Source organism: Camellia sinensis, chromosome 7, assembly GCF_055761805.1.
Source record: "Camellia sinensis isolate YWXY chromosome 7, ASM5576180v1, whole genome shotgun sequence".
Taxonomy (NCBI): Eukaryota; Viridiplantae; Streptophyta; class Magnoliopsida; order Ericales; family Theaceae; genus Camellia; species Camellia sinensis.
This window is the reverse complement of record NC_138967.1, coordinates 189,188,069-189,205,669: the sequence shown is the minus strand read 5'-3', so window position 1 is coordinate 189,205,669 and position 17,601 is coordinate 189,188,069. Positions and strand designations below refer to the sequence as shown.

General features: G+C 34.3%; 2 protein-coding genes across 3 annotated transcripts; one reads left to right on the top strand and one right to left on the bottom strand.

The window, feature by feature from the left end:
• Positions 1 to 4,993: 4,993 nt before the first annotated feature.
• LOC114281960 (ribonuclease 3-like protein 2) lies at positions 4,994 to 9,761 on the bottom strand. 2 transcript variants are annotated; one of them, XM_082880222.1, is made up of 4 exons: positions 9,217 to 9,761; positions 7,255 to 7,407; positions 6,521 to 6,907; positions 4,994 to 5,332 (listed from the first exon to the last, which is right to left on the bottom strand). In XM_082880222.1, the coding sequence occupies exons 1-4, from the start codon at positions 9,616 to 9,618 to the stop codon at positions 5,141 to 5,143; spliced, it is 1,134 nt and encodes a 377-aa protein (XP_082736348.1). In that variant the 5' UTR covers positions 9,619 to 9,761; the 3' UTR covers positions 4,994 to 5,140. The 2 variants fall into 2 exon arrangements, with proteins under 2 accessions (XP_082736348.1, XP_082736347.1); XM_082880221.1 differs by having other exon boundaries at positions 4,994 to 5,348; positions 6,552 to 6,907.
• A 6,704-nt stretch (positions 9,762 to 16,465) lies between these two features.
• On the top strand, positions 16,466 to 17,120 carry LOC145796402 (uncharacterized). Its single transcript, XM_082881497.1, has 2 exons — positions 16,466 to 16,648; positions 16,734 to 17,120. Exons 1-2 carry the CDS (start codon positions 16,466 to 16,468, stop codon positions 17,118 to 17,120), a joined length of 570 nt encoding a protein of 189 aa, XP_082737623.1.
• Positions 17,121 to 17,601: the final 481 nt, after the last annotated feature.

The window sequence follows — 17,601 nt, the reverse complement described above, 5'->3', positions numbered from 1 at the left end:
ATTTCAAACCATGCCTTAAAAACCTAAATGAATTTGGTCAGATTTTAGGGGGGTTTTAGAAAGTGAAAAAATAATCAAAGAGTCATAAAATCATTACTAAAAAATCAATTACTCTCTTTATTTTTTTATATGTCATTTTGTAAAATATTAAAAAATTAATTAAAATAATCAATTGTAAGCGAACTCTTAGATTTTGTTCAAATTGAACTTAAAGTGCAAAGAAGTTGGTCCTGGTCCAAGTCCAACTCAAGCTTCGATTGTTAAAATTCATCCATCTGGGATTGTTTTTAGGAGAGATGAAAAAATGTGAAATGCTAGTAGTGTTTTTTTAATCGTGTTGCTTAAATTTAAAAATTACCTGATCAAAAAGACTGTATAGATGCATTAAAATTATTTGTCCAGTTTAAAAAATACTCCCTCCGTCTTAAAATGTTAGTCTCTTATTCTATTTTTCATTATCTTGAAATATTAGTTCATTTTCAAAAATCAATGAATAAAAATAACATGAATTTACTATTTTGCCCTTCTTTTTAAATTCATTAATAATCCAAAAAATACAATTATGATAATTGATATTCCTAGAAAAATATACTATCAAAGGTTAATTTTGAAAAATAGACATTTTTAAAATATAATAATTGTACTATAAAAAAAGTTAGATTCCTAAAAAAGGACCATTATTTTGGAATGAAGTGAGTAATTAAAGTTTAAAAAAATGTCTGATCAAAAAAGTTTAAAAAAAAAATTGTCAGCCACGGAATGCTAATTATTTCTTAACCAAGGGAAAAATTATAAAAAATTTAAATACTGTGAGCCCAATTATTATGTTTTACTCTTAGGTTATATTTGGATGGCAGGAAACTTGAAGCAAATGGGAACTTAAGTACTAGTAATAAAATTCTTGTGTTAATATTATTCAAGCTTTTGGTTTCTTTAGGAATCCACCATGAAAAAATGATAAAAATTTAAATATTGTGGGCCCAATTATTATGTTTTACTCTTAAATGGGTAACATTCCTCTAATGTGAGATTTTCGCAAGGAAGTGGGGGAATCACATTCTTATTGAAAGGAGATAATCATGAATCACTTTTCTATTGCAGTCCGTTCCAAATGATGAAATCATAGGGACCCGGAATCACATTCCCCGCCCCCTCCCCCCCAGGGGAAGACTATCATCCAAACTTAGCCTTACCAATCATTAAATACCTTCATCAAATGCCATTCTGATGAAAAGATTATTCTGTGAAAGTAATAAAGTTGCTCTTACCTTGTTCAAAGCAAGAAAATTATTTGAAGTTCTACTACTATGGCTTCTTGAAATTTTCGAATAAATGCTTAAAAACAATTCTTTCATTATCTACAGTAGTTCAATATGCTGACCTTATACACTTGATAATAGTTGCTTACATACAAAAGAATAATTATGATGATCATTATTTATTGTGTCCATGGCTGAATTTTTCTTCTTTTACAAAAATGAAAATCCTCTTAAGAATTTCTTTATGTCCATGTGTAAACTGTTTTTTTTTTTTCCGTCGAAATTGTTGCAGATAACAGCAGGTGCTATATTAGGATGTATAGTAGCATACCTCATGAAAAGCTCCAGTTAAGGGATGGTGCAGTTATTGCTTCTCAATTACCAAATCTTCAAGAGGCTTTCGAGCTTTTCAATTGTGGTAACAACAGGTGCTATATTCTAGTCTTGGTTGCAACTATTGCTTCCTTTGCTTTTCTGTGTATAAATTGATTTTCGAGGTTTATCAAATTTATGCAGTGTTTGGTATTTAAAAATTGATTTGGAAACCCCAGAAGTTCCCCATCTCTGTACTTTCTAATAGTTTGATGGTGTTATCATTTCTGTTTGTTGAGTGATTAGACTGATAGAGTTAGAATGTTAAATATTACAATGGTTGAGAAAACATATATTTTAAGAACATATATGAGTTCTTAGAGCAAGTTGAATGCTTTGCCATAATCGTCTGTATATGGAAGTTTAGTTTGGATTTGTTAATAATTTTTTTTTAATTTTAAAATTTTTAAATTTTTTACCAGTACATAGGATATTTCAGGGAAATAAATCATTCTATTTTCAAACATCATTCTCTTTTTGTTGACACAAAATGAATACAAATTTTATTACAATAAGATCAAGCAAAATGATCAAGGACGTTAGTACACACCATATTTCTATTGGTTCAGTAGTTCATATCTAATCATGAGTTTTTGTTTGGTACTAGGTTTTCAGACAAAGGGTGCGAAAAATTTCAAGTGTATAAATTGAGAAATTAAAATTTGTGTAAATAAAAAATCTCTCCAAACATGACCTCTAGATTGTCATTGTACCAACAATGTCTCAGCCCTAGCCTTCTCATCCGGTGTGGAAAACCTATTCCACGAATTCAACGAAATCATTTTCCCTTTGTTCATCATCACATATTCCACTTCCAATCTTGCCTACACTGAAACACTAATTTTCAGGCCTTGGTTGGTCACTCAATAACCTATCTCCTTATGAGGATGTAAAAATCCGGCTACAAATGGGACGGGTTCAGTGCTTACCAGGAACCAGTCCTCAGGCTTCAGAATCACCACAATCTTGCCTTCAACAACACTACAGACAACCATCGAGGTACAACCACCCCCTGTTTCATTCCAAGTAGTTTTATAGCGATCCCGGATTTACCCTTGTTGTACAGTGATCCGGACATGTGTCCGTGGAGGTTGGTAGTTGATTATTATCTTGTTTACATCATTTTTACTTTGTAGTTGAGTTATGGGATGTGTTGGGCAGGTTTGTTACAGGTTGGTTGAGTTTAGAAACCAAAGCTAGTTGCCCAGATTTTGACCTGTCCGCTCGAGCGGGGGTTTTGGCGCTCGAGCGGGAATTGCACCCATCCAGTATTTCCTGTGCAGTGTTGGACGCTCGAGCGTGGGATTGGCCGCTCGAGCAGGGTTGTGTGAATGCCGCTCGAGCGCGGAGTTGGAAGCTCGAGCGGAGACCTAGTTCTGTAAAAGTTCTGGGAGTGTGCATCCGCCGCTCGAGCGGGATGGTTGACGCTCGAGCGGGAGTCTGTAAGTGACGCTCGAGCGGGGTGTTTGACGCTCGAGCGGGGTGACTGGGTTTAAGTTCCGAGTTTTGACTTTTCAAATCACTTTTTCACTTTCTCTTCTCTCTCCTACTTTTCCAAAAACACCATTGTTGAGCCTCTCACTCTAGAACTCTACCTTCTCTCTAGGTTTTGATCTAGTAGGAGTGATTTGCTCACCTTTGGCCTTTACAAAAAAGTTGTTGATCGTCGAGGGCTACATTTTAATCTGAAAATTTCTGGTTTTGGAGCACGTTGGGTTTTGTCATCTTCTCTCTCTTGGGACTCCGAATTTGAGGTAGGGATATCCTACTCCTCTCTATGGATTTTGTCTTTAAATTTTAGTATTTTGAGATGTTGGGGTTGGTTTGGTAATTTTGTGAGAGTTTGGGGCTTTTGTGTAATTTTACAAAAGTTGGGGTTTTATTTATAATAAACCTAGATGCATGTTTGGCATAGAGAAATGGAATAAATGTTGAATCATTGTTGAGAATGGGACCTTAAAGGTTGTAATGTTAATTATGGAAAATGCCCTAATTACATTGTTTGATTAATTGGGTTAATTAATCGTGAGAAATGAGGTTATGAAATAGGAATATTGAGATTGGGAATGTGTGGGGTTAAAGGGTGTAGTTGAATTATTTATCACTCACCGAAATGAAATGTTGATTGAGTATCCAATTGTGCATTTATTTTCTGTTTAGAAATAACTGCTTTGGGCTATCGGTGGAGGATAGTCGTGATTGTTGTAGACAATGCATGATGATTAGGCAAACGAAAACTAATCAATGAAATGTGTCATGGAATTTGACGGTTGATAGAATACATTAACTGTATGTATTGAATGATGGTATATAGAACCAATGTGTTTGTTTACATTATGTGTAGAGGAGGAGATAGGGGATGTACTCCGCGGTTTAGGGGAAGATGGGGGATGTACCTCTAAACCGGATAGCGTTGGGAGGAGATAGGGGATGAACTCCGTAGATACAGCTCATATGCTTGTCTAGAGAGGTGAAGATAGAGCTCATATGCTTATCTTTGTGAAATGTAGATACAGCTTATATGCTTGTCTGTGAATGTGGGATATAGTTGTTATATATATCTGTCGAGAATGTGGATATAGCTTATATGCTTATCCGTGAATGTGGGATATAGTTTTTATACATACCTGTTGAAAGGATGATAGAGCTAATATGCTTATCTGTCGAAAAAGGAAAAATGAAAAGTAACTTGGACTCATAAGTCGTATGACATAAAATGTGATTTATGTGGATGTATCAGTGTTGACCATCTATCAATTGCTAATCTTTTAGTCATTGTTCATGGTTGGTTTAGTGTATTTCTACTGGGCTGTGGCTCACCCTATATGGGAACATCATTTTCAGGTACAGGTAGCATGCCACCTCCAAGGACATAGCTTGGGAGGCTAGATGCGAGCTGATTTTTGCTGTTTAGTTTCTTTTGATGTATTACATGTATATTCAAGCCAAGGGCTTAATGTGTAGATGAGTTAGCATCCTTTTGTTGTAACCAAGTGTTAACTTGGAAAGCTGTAAGCTCGTAGGGCATTTTGCTTTTGTTGTTAACATGTAATACTATTGTAATGAAACTCTGATTAATAGAAGTATGTGGATATTTTGCATGTCAAGGAATGTCTCAATTGAGGGTTTAATGTTATTATTTTGAGGGCGTTACAAGTTTCATAGAGAATCATACAATGTAAAGATAAAAACAAGGCAAAAATTAGAATGAAAACAGCAATTAGCTATTATGTACCAATAAGGTTAACTTAAATGGGCTTTAGGACATCCCATATAATCTGTATATAATTTTACAGACTAATTTTACAGCACCAGCCTTTGTGGGTGGTGATCCTATGAAGATGCATATACATTGTGCTTTAACTTACATGGAAACACGTTAGACAATCACAAATTAACCAGCATAAACTAGCTGGTCTAGCCTGATATTTGGTCATTTCTAAACTAAATGACCAACTTAGGAAAGACTATACATTATCTACATAGTAATATTCTCAGATCAGAGACTACTATGAAGTGCATCTAAAATTAAAAGATAGAATTTTTATAAATTTGGATTCTTGTAACTCGTAAATCAAAGACGAAGCAGCAGAGTTCTCAGCATCTTTAACTTTGGACTTTTCATCTCCTTCCGCAAATAGCATGCGCTTGACAGTTTCAACCTGGACTGAACATAAAAATTTCCTCTCATGAGAAGGGCCCTCTTTTCTCACTATCCTGCAAGCAAAGGCAAAATAATACCAAGAATAAAATTTTATTACATGCAAGAGAAAGATGGCAAAATGCAGAGCATTCAAAAATTGTGTCCTTTCAAAACCCTAAACATTTAACAATCAATTCATGAACATTAGTTGAAACCCAAAAAAACAAAGAAAGGTAAATGTAACACTGCACTATCCTCTTATAATGGTTTATTTTAACACGCATGAACCCTCGTACTGTTAAAACCATATTAGAAGAGATTATAAAGCTGAGTTGCTAGTTCTCAGCCAATTCACACACCCCAGGAAATAAATATCACTCTTCAAACCAAAAAACATCTTGTGAATTTGATGATATTGAGACAACTTGCGCAGCCTATAAGACTCTTTAATACTTTATGACAACTTGGCCAGCTGATAAATCTCAAAGAATAATCCGTGAAACCTAACTCGTTTTCCACAAGAATTTGATCATTGTTTTATTGTATTGCAATGAGTCTCCGGGTCACCTTCGAACAAGACATGCTAGTACTGTTTCATACTTTAAACCAAGATTGTGATGATTCTAAAAACTCCACAAGACATGAGCTAGACACATAGTTCTAGCAATCAAGATACACATTTATAATTAAGTGACACCCTTAACCAATGCAAAACAAGCTTAGCAACGGATGGATCATCTGAAGCATTTTCAAGATCGTCATACTCAAAGATAGCAACTTACTAGGCAGACAATGAACCTAGAAACAGTCATACTCAACTATTAATACATGAAAGCAATCCAATCACATAATAGTCCATTAATAGCTTGTTTTGTTAAACACAGAAAAGACAAAGCCCAATGGAGAGATGGTAACAAGGGGAGACTTCAGCCCCTGACATCAAGGTTGAGGAACCAAGTACCAGTCCAATTATTTATAATTTGGTTGGTAAAGTGTCTATTATGGTTGATACAATCCCATTAAAATATTACTAGCCAACAAATCATATATAGATTAAATTTTCATTTCTCAACCATACAACAGCCTCTGATAAAAATATATCTAAATGTACAACTTACAAGAAAAATGCTATCCTAGACAAACAATTTCAAGTTTGGATAATGATTTCACTTTTAAAGTCGCGTAATTTTAAAAATCCACACCCAAACCACATGAGAAGTTGGAAGAAATTTAGCTCAGTAAAGACAAATTCTTTCTGGTAAGTGGGTTTTGGCCACCTCTTCTTGCCACAAATCTCATGCAACTTTTGTTTTGCTCCTTCAATCTCATTGGTTCCATTCATACTGATGTAGATGTCAACATTCATTTTGTCCTCGCCGTTAGAGTGAGACAACTTCTCCAAAGCTGCCTTTGCTGCTTGAAACTTGGCATTTTCCTTCTGCTCACAGGATGATGAGGCAATAAATTTCCCGTCCACGTAAACTCTGGCGATGTTCTTCTTCCTTCTTCTCCGGTACTTGATATTCACTTGCTTACCCTCTTTTTGACAAAATTCAAAAAGCATGGTCACGGGCTGTCGTTGTTGCTGGAGAACATCAAGTGTAACAATAGGCTCCAATATACCTCTAAAGATCTAAAATACATGAAAAACACAATGTCATGAAAATTATTTTAAAAAAAAAAAATTTAAAAACATTATGTCAAATCTTAGTTTTATGATGGAAAGTTCATTGCAAATAGTAGTTACGCTGAGATACCTCAGTTGCCCAAATTAGGATAGAAGAACCTAGTAAATTTCTATAGTCCAACTTTTTATTTCAGAATTCTAATGAAATTTACATGAAATAGACAGCTGTTATTTAATCTAATGAAATCTAACTTACTCATGTTCCAATTCAACAGGACCCCATGAAACCAAAATACCCCGAATTCTTAACAAATTTAAAGAAACAATTGTCCATAAATTACAGAACCGCGCACCACCCAAAAAGCTTGCAGATCAAACTGACAATCAACATAAACTGCCGCAGCAACAGACTCAACTATGTCAGCAAGAACCTTCGGCGCTTTCACCGTCCCTCCGTACACCACCGTATCTGCCTCCGGCCGAACAGCCAACGTGAAATCCCTCACCTACACAAAATCAAAGAACCAATTTTTTATTTCATAAACTCATAAGAGCATCTCCAATCCTGTCTCTTTTTCATCAGATTTGAGTGAAAAAATGATAAAAGCTTGATATAATATGGAACACTCCAATCCTAACTCTCTATTTTTTCATCACAGCTTTTTGAAAAATTTCAAACTTAATCCAAAAAAATCTGCTTTAACCATTTTTAATGAAAAAAATTGTTCAAAATTTGGTGAAGGAATTACAGTGATTTTTTCATCAAATTTAACGAAACTCCAATCCTTGCTCTCTCTTTTTTCATCAAAATTAAGTGAATATTTGGTTAAAAACTTGATCAGCTATGGCACAGTCCAATGCCTACTCTCTTTTTTTCATCAAATCTTTTTAAACTATTTTTTATGAAAGAAAACTGACGGCATGACCCACATGGCCTAGGAAAGCCCGACCCACAACCATCTGAGGTCGCCCAAACGGCCCAGTAGGTGAAACCCAATAGTAGGCCCACCGAAGAACCCACGTTGGTGTAGTCCTTGTGGCATTTGGACACTTGTTAGATAGCGAGTTAGCCACGTGGCAGACAAATATCCTACAGAGTTATTGAGCCCAAGCATCAAGCATTAAATGAGGCTATAATGGCATTAAATGCAACAAGACCTCTCATCCCCTGGTATGGGGAAACTGCCATGACCGACGACGAGTATACCACAAGCCAATAAGACAGCTTGAATGGACAAGGAATTGATTGGTAAAAGATATAAGGAAGTTTGTGAAGAACGTTAAAGACAACAAGTAATATCATATTCCCTCTCTCTCTCAATTACTCTCTATTCACTTTCTTCCGATCACCTCCTGTCTAACTTAACTATCAGAGTGTCCACTAGGAGAAACCAATCTAGTCTTAGAACCTTCCCACCAGACCTTTTGCAGGCACGTATCAAGAAGACGAAGGCCAGCAGACCCATAGAGCACGTGGATCAATCCAAACTATCTATCTTTGACCGTATTACATTATCAAAAACCATCTTCAATCCTTAAATCTTTTAAAATTTCATCAAATTTGAGTAACAATAAATTGTTGAAAATTTAGCAAAACCCTGAAAAACTTGCCTCTCCTTGATGGTTGGCTCATAATTTAGATAAAATTGATAAACATAGGGGAGAGAGTTTTGGCTAAAATAGTCTAATAAAAATAAAATAGATTAAAATAACTAATACGATAAAATATTACATCAAAATTATAAAAAAAAAATTCTCACAACTATCAAATAAACTGGTAAAGAAAAAAACTACAGACTCGAACACAACATTTTTTAAGCGAGGTTTAAATAATAATAAAAAATCAATTAAATAATTAGAAACATTTATTACAAAATTATTTTTCAAGTGTTTGCATCCCAATTAGTCCATAAGATATTTTTGTATTCTAATAAGTCATATTATTTGAACATTTGATCTACCGAATCCTAATTTTCATAGTTAAGGTATTTTATGAATATTTTTACCTTTATAAATATTTTTTGAACGGTTAACAGTTTAGTGATGTAAACATTCATCGCATTGATGTGTAAATGTTTACATTGACAATGTAAATATTCACATTGACGTATTAATATTTATATTAATTCAAATCACGGAACATTTACATTATTAAAAGTATTTTAGTAATTATATCATTTATAAAAAATTTTGGAATATAAGAAAATAATATGGATTAAATCAACCATAACTAAGGTGAAAAGTGAAAAATGAGTTATTTAATTAATTTTCCAAACGAGCACTATATATACATATATGCGGACTATATCTACTACCTTCTCATCAAGAGCGGCAGCGTTACGCCGGACGTACTTGTACAAGCCATGTCGTACGGCGGCGCGTGCGAGCTTCTCGGTGCTGACATTGGCGGAGCGGAGGAGAGAGAGTTGGCCGGGGAGGAGGTCAGGGTAAGCGAGGAAGAAGAAATTGGAGATCGCGATACCTAAGGCGGCGTCGCCGACGAACTCAAGCCTCTGGTACGACGGCGAATCGATGTAGGAAGGGTGAGTCAGAGCTTCCTCCAGGAGCTTCTTGTCGTTGAATCGGTAGTTGAGAAGCTGTTCGATCGCTCGAACTGAATCGTCCATGTTCGTTATACACTCGTCAGCGATGGCGGCGGAGGAGTCGCCGGCGAATGTGCACGGAACAATCTCGAACATTCCTGATGTGTTGTTCATGGATTGAATCGCAAGGGTTTTAGAGAGAGAATTTGGAGAAGTTGAATATGAGAGAGAGAGAGAGAGAGAGAGAGAGCGTGTGGTGTGGGGAAGCAATTTTGGTTACAGTCAGGTGTCATGGTGGCGTGAACTTTCAAATTGGAATAACTTGGTTCCATTTTTGAAATGAGGATGCGCCTGTTAAACTTTCAATTGGGAGAATTACACTATGTTTGGATTAAGTGATCTGGAAGAAGAAAAAAAAAATGAAAAGATAATGTATTTTTATTATTTATTTGGATAATTGAAGTAGAAAGAAATAAGAAAAAAAAAAAAGAAAGAAATTCATTTATTTTATAGTCTTTATTTTCAATCTTTTCAAACATGGAGAGATTAGGAGAGAAAAAAAATCAATAGATTTTTATATTTTCACAATATTAATTTTGTCTCTGTAAAATGATGCTCTAATATAATGACAAAATATAAAAAGATTATTTTGATAATATAACATCAAACAATTTTTTTTTTCTTTTATCTTATGAAATCTAACCAAACAAAAATGAAAGAAATCGCAATCATTTATTTTATTTTATTTTTTACTTATCCAAACAAGAAAGAAAAAAATCACAATCATTTCATTCCATTTCTTTTTTCTTATAACTTAGGTAATTATTTTTTTTCTTTTTTCTCCTAGAATCCCAAACATAGTGTTAGGCTGTGTTTGGTTATGCTTTTAAAATGTGATTCCAATTCATTTTTTAATGCGGTGTTTGGTTTCGATTTTTAAAAGTTGATTCCAATGCGACATTTGAAAACTCAGTCTTAACCGGTCATCCTTCTGGACATTCTCCGGCCAGCCGTCTGATTGTTTGACCGAAACCATTTTTTTTTTTTTGGCATCTGCTATATGATTGGAATTTTTTTAATTTTTTATTGATTTTTTACACCTGTTATTTTTTATATTTTAAATAAAAAATATTTTTGAATTTTTTTAAATTTTTATATGAGTTTGGTATAGAATTTTAGTTTGTGTGTTTAGTTATGAGATGTAAGTTTTTTGAATTAAATAACTTTTTTAAATTCAAAAACTCAAAACTCCTTCCAAAACTTAATTCAAAACTCATAACCAAACAAAATTTTCACACTCAAATAATAATTTCAAAACTCATATACTCAAAATACAACTATATTCTCAAATCATAATTCTAAAATTCTATCAAACACTATAAAAATCAAAAGTTTTTTATCGGTAAAAATTATTAACCAATAAAAATTTCAAAAAAAAATTAATTGAGTCATATTTTTATAAATTTTTATCAGTAAGAAACTTTTATTTAAAGATTTTTTTTTTTTACAGGAAAATCCTCCCTACCCTCTCGCAGGTCCAAGGCAGCGCCCCTAGCAAAGATCACCAGGGTGTTCTATTAGCCGTTCCGAGTAAGGAGACTATACCTGAAAACTTGCCCCGATCTCCCAAGACAAACTCCGCTTAAATCAGGACTCACACAACGGGGGAGCATTGAACCCACACCAAGTGTTGATTAGACAACTTGAGGTCCAACCTCCTAACCAACTATACTTCGCCTAGGAGATTGGCCCAAGGGAGAGAGGAATTAAACATGTGACCTTGGGGCTTAAATCCCAAGCCTTAACCACAATGCCACCCACCCTTGGATTAATTTAAAGATTTTTATGAGTAAGAAATTTCAACTATTTGATCTAATTAAAAATTCAATTAGAGAGAAATCAAATTCTTTGAAAAATTAATTTAGTTTGATTTTTGAGAACAATCGTGCTAGATTCTACAAAAATCTCTCATAAATCACTCCCCTCTAACTGATAAGAGTCTATTTACTTATTCTACAATACTAAACTCTTACCGGTCAGAATCTATAAAAGGACACTTTTGTAAAAGACTCTTGCAGGAATAGATTATTTTCCTTTTAAGAAATTGCTTTAAATGAATATTTGTTTATTTTTAATAATTTTTTTAAATGTTGTAATTATTATTTTTAAATATGAAAAGTTCTTTAAAATAAGCAAAAATATACGCAGATTTCTTTTTGAATATTTGTTTATTTGTAATATATTAGTCAACTTTAGAGTTAGAGTGAGTTTGGCATTGGTTTTTTAATAATTTAAAAAATTGGTCGTCTGAGAAGTTATTAAAAAAAAAAATTGTAAGTGGAAAATATTTTGGTTGTAAGTTTTTTATTTGATGACAAATAATTTTTTATTTTTTGACTTATTTAGGATTGTTTTGAAAATTGATTATGTTAATTAGCTTTTTAATTTTTTACGAAATAATATACAAAAAAAAAAAAAAAGTAACGAGAAGAGTGACTTTGATGTTTTGATTTTTTAACTATTTAACTGATTGTCAAAATAAGTCTTTGGAGTTGTTTGGCAACCTACTTATGTAGTATATTTATTGTCTATTTTAATCAAATAAAATTTATTTATTTAGCTCATTCCAAACCATGCCTTAAAAATTCAAATGAATTTGGTTAGATTTTAGGGGGGTTTTACAAAGTGAAAAAATAATCAAAGAGTCATAAAATCTGTTAGGTTTTTATTCTTGGCAATCTCGTTTAACAAAACTCCTTTAAGTTGTATTTGTTTTTATTCTTGGCAATCTGTTAGGTTTTTATGAGTGTTTAGATGCGAATCCAACCCGAATTGTGTCTTGCAGAGAAGTTTGTGATGTTAATACTTTCAAGATTGCCACTTCGCTGATTATGACGGGGATTGAGCTGCATGGTCAGCTCGCAGGGGTCGAGGGGGCAACGCCCCTTGGCGGGTCCAGGGCAGCGCCACGGCGGGGTCGAGGGGCAGCGCCCCCGAAGCAAAATGCAAAAATGCATTCAAAGTCGCCTCCCCGCTTGAGCGTCTACTCCCCCGCTCGAGCGGAGAATGCTGAGTTCTAGAAGTTTGGTGAGTCTGCAAAAATACTGTGATCCGTGTTTTCACGCTCGAGCATCGAAATCCCCGCTCGAGCGTACATCCTGTTTGAAGCATTTCATATAGTGTCCAAGCTCGAGCGTCAATTCCCACGCTCGAGCGGACCTCGCGATTTCAGATTCTATAAATTCACAAGTTGCTCCAAATCTAGGATTACCTCTCCAGATCTTCTTCTTGGGTTCTAAGGTTTATATCTGGGGATATTTTGCTAGTTTTCTTTGATGTTTTGATTGAGTATTCAACTCATGGTTTAAAGAGTATACATCAAAGGATTATTTGTTTGTTCTACACAAAAGAGAGAGTTGTTCTTCGGTAGATTCTGAAGAATTCGAGCCTGAAGCTTTGGTGGATTCCGGAGTGGCTCATCGTCAAGACGATTCCGAGGTGAAGATGGGGTTGGAAGAGGCACATAGGGGTTGGTTCAATTCGGGCGTGAATTCGCTAGGTAATTGAGAGTATACTTGTGTAATTCCTTTATATCTTCTTAGTGGATTGTTTTGTGGCTGTTGCCCGTGGTTTTTTTTATCACAATTGGAGGTGTCCAATTGTGATTTTTTCACGTAAAATCGTTGTGTCTATTTGTCTTGATTGTTTGATTAGGATTGTTGTTTACTGCTTTAAATTGATACATAATCACAAATCAACATCTAGGGGATTTCTAGATTTTTCAAAATCATTACTAAAAAATCAATTACTCTCTCTATTTTTTTATATGTCATATTATAAAAAATTAAAGAATTAATTAAAACAATCAATTTCTAAACGAACTCTTAGATTTTGTTCAAATTGAACTTTTAAAGTGCAAAGAAGTTGGTACAAGTCCAACTCAAGCTTGGATTGTTAAAAGCCATCCATTTGGGATTGTTTTAGGAGAGATGAAAAAATGTGAAATGCTAGTAGTGTTTTCTTAATTGTGTTGCTTACATTTTAAAAATTGCCTAATCAAAAAGATTGTATAAATGTATTGAAATTATTTGTTCAGTTTAAAAAATAGGGGCATTTACATACAAGTCCCATTTTGTGAACTTATACTCCATTAAGTCCTAAATAAAATCTTTTGCTCCTTCAAGTCCCGTTAATTTTTAATACCCTAATTTATCCTTCCAAGACCACCTCATAGCTGCCAAACATCATTGCTGTCTTCATTCTCTCTCTCTCTCTTCATCAGATCTGACTTCTCTACCACCTCCTCCTTATCATCTTTGTCGTGCTCGGCTTCAACAACCGCTTGTAGCGGCGGCGGTGACGGAGGTGAAGAGATGGGAGGTGAACCGACATTAGCGGCCCTCAACAACCACCTCCATCGGCGGAAGAGGTGGTAGCTTACAGTCGTGCCTACAGATATGGTGCCTACAGATACAGACTCTGGAAAATCTAAGCCTCCCGACATTAGCGGCCCTCAACAACAACCTCCATCGGCGGAAGAGGTGGATTTGGCGGCGGAGGAGGTGTTCGTGGAGCCGGAAATCGAGTCAAAAACTTGCTGCCGATGTCATACCTTGAATCCAAACCAGTACAACCAGGATAGCCTCTGCTGAGCTCTTGAAACCCCTTGATTATATCTTCACTCATAAGTATATTAGGGATGAGAATGTCATTATTATTCTCAGAATCCTCCTCCATTTCAGCGTATCTGTTATTGTTGTTGTTGTTGTTGTTGTTGTTTTGGGGGGGTTGACTTTGAGTGTTTTTGGTAATTAACTCTAAAACACGATGGGTTGGGCATGATGGCAGCGGACGGTGGTGGTGCTTTCGTATTAAAATGGCTAAAGAAATTGAGAATATTCTCAGTTTATAATATTCTCAATTTTAATCATGAAAAAAAACTCAATTCAGCAATCTAATGTATCAGGTTCGCAGAATTATCTTTCTTTTCAATCCCATACTTTTCTCAGAAGCCAAACAGAAATTTCTTAGTTTTGATAATTATATACTGAAATCATTCTCTGTTTTGAAAATTGAGAACATTCTCAGTTTTGAAATTGAGAACATTCTCAATTTTGGGATTAAAGGGCAAAACGTCTTTTTACCTATAAATGGGACTTATTGGTTCAAAAACTTTTTGACAGGACCTAAACTACCACCAAATATGTAAACAGGACTTTTTGGTAATTAACTCTAAAAAATACTTCATCCCTTCCAAGATATTAGTTCCTTATTCTATTTTTATTGTCTCAAAATATTAGTCCATTTTCAAAAATCAATAAATAAATAATATAAATTTACTATTTTTCCATTCTTTTAAATTCATTAATAACACAAAAAATACGATTATAACAATTGATATTTCCCAAAAAATATACTATCAAAGGGTAATTTTGAGAAAATTAATATTTTCAAAATATAATAATTGTACTATCAAAAAAAGTTAGATTTCCCAAAAAAGACCATTATTTTAGAACGAAGAGAGTAATTAAAGTTTAAAAAAATGTCTGATAAAAAAAATTGAAAAACAATTGTTAGGCACCAAATGCTAATTATTTCTTAACCATGAGAAAATTATAAAAATTTAAATATTGTGAGCCCAATTATTATGCTTTACTCTTAGGCTATGTTTGGGTAGCAGGAATCTTGAGGGAAATGAGAACTTAGTACTAGTAATAAAATTTTTGTAATAATATTATTCAAGCTTTTGGTTTTGTTTGGAATCTACCATGGGAAAATGATAAAAATTTAAATATTGTGGGCCCAATTATTATGTTTTACTCTTAAATGGGTAACATTCCTCTAATGCGAGATTTCCAATAGGAAGTCTGGGAATCAAATTCTTACTGAAGTAGGTAATCATGAATTACTTTTCTATTGCAGTCCGTTCCAAACGGTGGAATCATAGGAACTCGGAATCACATTCCCCCCCGAAGACTATCATCCAAACTTAGCCTAGACCATCTCCAACGGTTCACCAAACTTGATATCAAATTTAAATTTTGATGAAAAAGTTATTGTTTGGTGCTCTAACGGTTGCACCAAATCGATATCAAATTGAGATTTCACCAAACAATTCATCAAACTGAGGACAATATACAAATTTCACCAAAACACTGTGTATGACCGTTGGAGGAAGGAACCGGTCAACCAGCCGGTTGCCCGGCGGGTTGACCGACCGGTGCACCATTTAAGCCACTAGTTCGTTTGAATCCTCAGCTAGTTGGTTTGAACTGCTACCTCGCGTGACCGTTGGAGAGCAACCGGTTGACCGGCCGGTTGACCAACCGGTCGACTGGGTTGGGTAATTCGGCTACGGTGCACAACTAGCAAACACAGGTTTGAACTAGTTGGTTTCAACTTGTTTGAGCTGGTTTATTTGGACATAGGTTAATTTGTGAATTATGAATAATTTGAAGGGTGATATAAATTTAATTTCCCTATATATTTGACATACATATTTCACAACTAGCCGTTACAATAATTTACCGTTGGATGGACAGAGTATTTTGAAAATTTACCGTTGATGATGTGCTCTATAAAATCGATCTGATTTGTATATCAAGCTAACAGAGTATTTCATTTTCAGAATAGCATTTATATGTTGTGAATTTTTTTTCTTTTGTGTCATTAGATATTTGTTTCCCTTGAAATTTTAATTAATATTATCTGATTAAATTATCTGAATCTGAGTTTGAGCTTTATACCATTACAATATTTTTTAGTAAGTGTATTGTATTTTTTCTAAACTATGGAAGATTTCGAAATGTTTGAGGAATCACAAATGTTTGAGCACAACACTCATATTAATTTTATGTCGGAATCTTCACGAGAATAGAACACGCAGAACAGTGATAATCATTTTATTCCAGAAACTTCTCGTGTTTCTTGTGGTAAAGTATTCACAATTATAGAAGATGAAACTTTATGTAGATCTTGGTTAGCAGTCTTTCAAGATTCCATTATTGGTAATAGTCAGACTATGGCTATATTTTGGGAACGAGTACTTGTTTATTTTAATTCACAATTGAGCAGTGAATCAAATCGAAATCGTATTTCGTTGACTCAACGTTGGTCTGCCATGCAAAAGGCAATTAATAAATTCTGTGATTTTCTTGAACAAATTCAACTGAGGCAACAAAGTGGAACAACTGAGGCAGATATGGTAAAATTTATTTGTGTTATTAAATATCAATTTTCTTTTTTAAATGTATACTTGTTATTGAAATCTTTGTAATTTTTTTTTGTAGGTCCCTGAAGCGAAGCGGATATATCATGCAATACAGAAAAAACACTTCACATTTGATACATGTTGGGAGATTTTGCGCCAAAGTTATAAGTGGGATGAATTTCGATCAAAAAGAAGCACGCAACATGCTGATCCATGTTCGAATCCACCAAGTGAATATGAGGCTTCTCAATCCAACCAGAATAATGCGGTGCACAAACAACTATCTCATACATCAACACGACCAATTGGTACTAAGGCAGCGAAAGAGAAGTTGAAGAATCAAACAACGCACGATAGTAGATTTGATGAAATGGCTGCCAACCAATCCAAAATTGTTGAAGTGTTATTAACTATCTCTGCTAGAACTATTCAGCGAGATGAACAAAAGGTGATAGATCGTGAGTAGAAGGCTGCAGAGCGTCGAAGAAGGGCCGAAGATAGGGAGGAACAACTAAAACTCCTATCTATGATGAATGAAAGAGAACACCGAAATGAAGATCATAAAATTATGTCAATAGACATGACAATTTTAAATCCCATGCAAAGGGTGTACTACGAAGATCTTCAACGACAGATTTTATTTCGAACAACTAATAGATTGCCTTGAAAGGTTCCATATTTGTGCGTTTCATCTTTTGGTTTTATTATTTAAAAATATTATGTCTAACTTGTATTGGTTAGTTTTATTGGTTTTATGAATTTCCCCCGATACGTATTTTTGCCATATTTCAAGTTCAATATCTAATTGTTGCCATGTTTTTTGCATAGGGAGATCTTTGGCCTATAGTTCAATGTGTTTTTTTTTTAATTAACCTCGTCTTCTCTAAAATGATATTTAAAGTGAAGTCATTGACTACTATAAAATGATTTGTACCAGAGGAATCATA

Coding starts and splice junctions, on each gene's coding strand:
- LOC114281960 (XM_082880222.1), bottom strand. CDS start 9,618: ATGAACAACACATCAGGAATGTTCGAGATTGTTCCGTGCACATTCGCC. Junction 6,908..7,254: donor ATCTGCAAGCTTTTTGGGTG/GTGCGCGGTTCT, acceptor CATGTATTTTAG/ATCTTTAGAGGTATATTGGA. Junction 5,333..6,520: donor CCACTTACCAGAAAGAATTT/GTCTTTACTGAG, acceptor GTGAGAAAAGAG/GGCCCTTCTCATGAGAGGAA.
- LOC145796402 (XM_082881497.1), top strand. CDS start 16,466: ATGGCTATATTTTGGGAACGAGTACTTGTTTATTTTAATTCACAATTG. Junction 16,649..16,733: donor GAACAACTGAGGCAGATATG/GTAAAATTTATT, acceptor TTTTTTTTGTAG/GTCCCTGAAGCGAAGCGGAT.